We start from the raw sequence: 6000 nt of genomic DNA, 5'->3' as shown, positions 1-6000 counted from the left end.
AAGAAAGAAAGAAAGAAAGAAAGAAAGAAAGAAAGAAAGAAAGAAAGAAAGAAAGAAAGAAAGAAAGAAAGAAAGAAAGAAAGAAAGAAAGAAAGAAAGAAAGGAAGGAAGGAAGGAAGGAAGGAAGGAAGGAAGGAAGGAAGGAAGGAAGGAAGGAAGAGAAGGAAGAGAAGGAAGGAAAGGAGAGAAGGAGGAAAAAAGGAAAGGAAGGAAGGAAGGGAAAGAGGAAGGGAGGAAGAAAGGAAAAGGAAAGAAGGAAACAAATATTTATTAAATGCTTATTACATGTCAGTCACTGTGCTAAGCTCTTTTTACAAATATTACCTCATTTGATCCTCACAAAAACCCTGGGAATAAGTGCTATTATTATGCTCACTTTACAGTTGATGAAAATCAGACAAACTGGGGTGGCTAGGTGGCACAGTGAATACAGCACCAGCCCTGGAGTCAGGAGGATCTGAGTTCAAATCCAGCCTCAGACACTTAATGCTTACTAGCTGTGTGATCTTGGGCAAGTCACTTAACCTCAATCGCCCTCCAAAAAAAGCAAAAAAGAAAGAAAGAAAGAAAATCAGACAAACAAGGGTTAAGTGACTTACTCAGGGTCACATAGTTAATAAGTGTCTGAAGCCAAATTTGAACTCAGTTTTTCTTGACTCCAAGCCCAGAACTCTATCCCCCATACCACCTAGCTGCCCCTTAGGGTACAGAACATTTGATCTCTAATCAGATGATCTGAGCTGGAATCCTAGATCTGCCCCTTGCTTGAACTTCTCTCCAACAGGACAGTGGCCCCCCCACCATCTGCACAACTTTGTGTTGGTAGCCCTTCATGGTTATAAGGTTTTGTCCTTTCAGCTCTGCCTCCTGGTTTCCTTCCCTTCTGCAGTTCCCCCTCTGCCAGTGTCTTCCCCTCAGAGATTATCTGCCTTCTTGGCCCAAATATTCTAGTATGTTTTGCCTGTTGTCTTTTCCCCCTTTAGAATATGAGCTGCTGGAGGCTGGGTTCTGTGTTTTGGCCTTTCTTTGCATCTCCAGTGCTTGGCACAGTGCCTGACAAATAGCACACATATATAGCACAGTGCTTGTTGACTGACTGACTGACTGCTCCGGTTCTCAGCTTCCTCCTCTGTAAAATGAGAGAGATGATGCCTAAAGTCCTTTCCAATTCTAGAGTCTATTATTTTACTCATGAGAAATAGCAAATGCATCTGAGGAATTAGCTTTCTGGAAGCAATACAGATGAGAGAAATGCTCAAATAATAGGATATTAGGCCTCAATGGGGTCTGAGAAGCCCCTTGGATATCTAAAGCTTCATGGCTATGAAAGCCTACATGGTCTCTTGGTACAGGAGGAGTGTCACATTTGGAGTCAAGTGAGCTGGGTTCAAATTCCAGCTCTACCCCATAATGCCTCTGTGACCTGGTGCATGTCACTTAACCTCTCTGAGCCTGGTCACTCACCTGTAAAATGGAGACAGGGCTGTTATGAAACTCAAATGAGATGTTAGTAAAGCACTTTGTAGGCCTTTAAGCACTAGAGAAATGTTACCTATAATGACTGACCTAATTCAGAATGAAGGGAAGGGAGCTACCAGATATGAATAATAGTAGTGGTGCTGGTGGCAGTAGTAATAGTAGTAGTAGCAGTAGTAGTAGTAGTAGTAGTAGTAGTAGTAGCAGCAGCAGTAGCAGCAGTAGTAGCAGTAGTTGTAACAATGATAACAACTGACATTTTGATAGTACTTTAAAGTTTGTCACACTTGAGCTTCATAACAGTGTTAACACATGACCCCTGACCTGCAATTCACTAAAAAGCTGTCCATTGATGCCCCTACTTGGCCTGGGTATCACTAAGACATTTACACAGCAAAGTCTCTGAAGACTTAAATTAGACAGAACTTAAAATAGGACATTTCATCCATGGGAAAAGCCAGTTTGGCAAGGATTAGACTTGGGAGGGTGACTCAGATCAGTACCCTATAGTCTCCAGTGAAAGCAGTAAGCATGTCAACCCCGCCTTTCTACACTGGAGGCAGAGTTCCTGTTAGCTGTGCTGCCTACCAGGGAAATATAGAGATATCATCAAGGGGCCATTCATTGTGGTCTTTGTTTTTTGGTTTTGTCTCTTTTATTTGCACTCTCATGGGATGACACACTTGACAAGGAATCTGACTTTGGCAAGAAAAAGGCTCCAAATTCAGCCAGCAGTTCACTGGCCAGCTTTTGAACCCCAGGGCTCACTCGTCAGGCTCACCAATAGAACCCTCTGTAGCATTTCTCCTCACATAGTGCCAAGAAAATGACCACAGCGTGGAACACATGTTGTGATTGAGGAAGGGACATGACAGCTCTAATGGAGTCTTTAACATTCTTTGTGAGCTGATCAATGGGAAACTAGCTGCCTTTGGGAGCTTGGTGGGAAAGTCTCATTGTTGCCTCTCTTAGCCTGGGATGTTATGGATCACATTTGGCTGTCTAGTCAGGGTGAACTTGTACTCTGGGTGGAAGAGGATTGCCAGGATTGCCTTGCATTCGGGAGGAGGCAGGGCTGCCAGTCTGTGATAGCCTACACTGCCCCCAGCCTCTCAGGAGGACTATTGTACAACATCAGAAATCATCATCTGTCAACTAGGAAGCAGAAGGAGAACCTACCTTTGACCCAGGTGGGGCTGTCAAGCCCAAAAAGGCATACACTGCATTATTTTCTCTGGCTTCAAAGAATGCATCGTAATCCTAAATGAAGAAGAAGGCAGAGGATTAGGAGTGCTGAGGGCCATGAAGGAAACAAGGACAGCAGACTGTAGAACTGGGCCGATTCTGGTGGCCCATGGTAAGCCTGATACTTTGTCCCTGATGTAGAGTGATCTCAATGCCCTGGTGCTAAGCTACCAGGAGATAAAGCAAAGGGGCAAAGCTCAGGCCCACAGCAGTCCTGGGGGCTTTGGAGGCAAGGCAACTTGTGAATTCCTTCCTCCAGCCCATGTCTAATTTCAAGCCACTTTAGACAGTTGTATCTTGGGAGAACCCTACAATTTCTCAGTAAGCAGTAGTTTCCTCTCTCCTCTGCTTAGAAATAGTCTTCTCCCAGACTGCTTCTCTCCCATTGTCCATCAGAGAAGAAATGTTCACCAGCGCCCCAGCTAAGTTTAAGCTTCTGAGGTCCTTGGGCAGAAGACGGAGATGGTGGGTGCTGAATTTGTATCCCCGTGTGGGGCATCTGGGGACCTGAGCAACAGCAATCAGATTTCTGAGAATTTAGAAGCCAGACTAACCCAGGGTCTGCAAGATTGAGGGAGGCTGGAGTTGTGGCTACAATCATTGTTATCCTACCAGGCCCACAGAACTTCTCCTAAAATAAAGAAAGAAAGAACTTCTCCTAAGTGACTGAAATAGTCACTTCAACAAGGCTGTAGGACATAACCCAAATTGAGCCGAGACAAGTGGTATTTTCAGATCTTGCTTGTAATTTTAAAAGCTGTAGCAAAATAAGTCTGCTGTTCTGCTTGATTTATTAGAAGTGAAAAAGCAGTCCTGATGGGTTTGCTTCTCCAAGATGACCTCTCTTCCCGGCTTGCCAAGTAGGGCCAAGGCTCCCAACACACATACTATAGCCAATGTTTTGGGCTCCCTGGAGCTAGTGGCACCTCACCCCAAGAAGCCCAAGCAGTCATTACAATCTTGTTCTTGGCTCCTTTTAACAAGGTGGAGCTCGCTTTTGCCACACCCAAAGTTTTCTCCAGAAATTAAGGCATCCATCTATAAGCAACATATTTCTACAAAGGCACCCCAACCACCAGCAATACCATCTAGCCTTTGAGGGAGGGAGGGAGTGACACCTTTAGATGCGAAGCAAACTGATTCCTGATATCAATGTCCCCTAAACAGTTCAAGACAAATCATGGAATTTTACAGGGGGCATCCAGGCTCTGCTTGAAGATATCCAGGGAGGGCAGGAGGGACCCATGACCTTACCTCCCCAAGCAGACTCTTGTACTTTGAGATAGCTCAAAGCACGAGGAAGCGCTCCCTTATGTTAGGCCTTAATTTGCCCTTTTGAGGACTAACAGACTAAGTCTAATCCTTCTTCTACCCATAATACCTGACTTGAGAGTAACCTTGAGCCCTCTACTGTTTAAAAAAAAGTCTTCTCCAGATACACTGGCCCAGAAGTCATTTTTTGTTGACTGTCTCCAAAGCAGCAAACAGACTTGGCCTCCAGTAACAACTGTGAGGATAGGCAGCTTTCTTGCTAGTTCAGAATGGGAGCAAACTCTGGTCAGGGGCTTGTGCCACAATCTGAGGATCTGGGCCCCTCTATCACATGCTGGTTGCCAAGGGCCATAAATCTACAAGGAACTTCAAAGATGTCTTCCAATTCTAAGCCTCAGGAGCATTTGAGACATGAAAGAATTGAGGTTTTCTCAAAGAAAAAAACATCTTTTTGTTTTTCCCACCTGAAAATGAAGTTGGTGAGCCTTGGATTGTACTAGTACAAGACAGATGGGATCCCTAGGCCTCTCCTAATAACTGACACACTCTCTTGTGGAAAAAAGCTGGTTGTGCCAGCTCAGATTCGAGCTCTTTCCTGGCACTTCTCCCCCGGCTGCTGCTGCTGCTGCTGCTGCAGACTGGCACAGGCAAGGCAAAAAACGGCCCCCCCCTCCCCCCCCCCCCCAATAAAGACTGGTGGCAAAGAAGGAGGAGGTTAATGGATGTGAAAACATCCATCTGGGCAGAGGAACCAGAGCAAGCTAGCGAGGTCTCCCTTTGTCTCGAGGCCAACAGCGCTTACCTGGGATTTCTCTCCACAGGGGGCATCATTTAACAAATGGCTGTTAAATTGAATGACGTTCTGGCTGCTTTAGAATTATTTTAGGTGCTTAATAAGTGCCTGTAGACTTGGCTCATGCTTTAGTTGGTTCATAGATGTCCCTTTTGTCTGTCAAATTAGACTGTAAGCACCTCAAGGGCAGGGCCTGTGTTTCAGCCTCCTCTTATCTCTACCTGCTGGGGCTCAGCATGGTGCCAGGCCCATAGCAAGTATTCAATAATCCCCTTCTGGAATAAAGGCATGTCTGAGTAAATGCAAACACGAATAAATGAATGAATGAACGGGGGCAGGGAGAGTGTTCTAACTTCTAAAAGCCCTTTCAATTCTTTATGATGTCACAGGAGCAAGTAAATATTTGTTGAACCGAATTGAGCAAGACATTCTAAGCAGTCAATTAAAAAAAACCAAAATCAGTCAAAAGAAGAGTGCCATATGGGACGACTCAGGCTCACATGCTTTATACAAAGAACCTGGAAAGACAATAGGGGAAGATAAACAAATGAGAGCAAAGGTTACTCCCCAAAATGAACTTGTCTAATGGCCCAATGGCCAGCTGGGATTCAAACCCAGATCTCTGTAGGCTGCTAAACCTTCTGGCAGCTGACCTCCAGTAAACACGGCTGCCCCAAGTGAGCTCTCCTACCAAGAAGTGGAGGCCCAGGGGTTCCTGGCACACTTTGGAAATTGCCTCCCCCAGATGCTACTATCAAGGCCTTGCTTCAAAGGAGTTTAACTACCAAAGATCACAAACTATTAGCATGGCTTCCTCTAGAGCAGGTCAGGCTAGACCACCCCCATTTCCTTTATGGACAGGGTTACTAGACCATTGACTTGAAGGAGAAAGGCCTCAATATCTCACACATCAAAGCTGATGGGATGGTGGGGGTGGTGGGGCACTCCATCACAACCAGCACGTATGCCAATGTGGAAACCCTATGGCCAATTCAAAGACAAATAAGATCGTGAAAACCTCCTTCGTGAAAACAACCGTGGGCTGGGAGGAAGAACAAGAAGGTTGGGTTTTGGTTGTTTTTTTTTTTTACCTACTTAGAATCAAGTAATGAGAGGAGCTGAATCCTTTCCAGGGGTTTCTGCCATAGACATACCAGAAATAAAACACCTAGTTGTTCTGACTGGAAGAAATCAGGATGAAGGCTAGTAAAGGA

At 45.1% G+C, this 6000-nt stretch overlaps 2 protein-coding genes across 3 annotated transcripts in view; both read right to left on the bottom strand.

Moving 5' to 3' along the window:
* SH3BGRL (SH3 domain binding glutamate rich protein like) overlaps positions 1-6000 on the bottom strand; it is a 100671-nt gene that overhangs the window by 7760 nt on the left and 86911 nt on the right. The window contains exon 3 of the mRNA XM_069062562.1: positions 2656-2736. Within this exon, the coding sequence (XP_068918663.1) occupies positions 2656-2736 (81 nt within the window). The remainder of the gene's footprint in view (positions 1-2655; positions 2737-6000) is intronic.
* The window catches only part of LOC138141729 (transmembrane protein 182-like), a 276562-nt gene that overhangs the window by 212667 nt on the left and 57895 nt on the right, over positions 1-6000 (bottom strand). The window lies entirely within an intron of this gene.

This window comes from Petaurus breviceps, unplaced genomic scaffold (assembly GCF_028583685.1).
Source record: "Petaurus breviceps papuanus isolate PSGF00001 unplaced genomic scaffold, PetGlider_PUasm1.0 90459, whole genome shotgun sequence".
In the NCBI taxonomy this organism is placed as follows: domain Eukaryota; kingdom Metazoa; phylum Chordata; class Mammalia; order Diprotodontia; family Petauridae; genus Petaurus; species Petaurus breviceps.
This window is presented reverse-complemented; position numbering and strand designations above follow the sequence as displayed.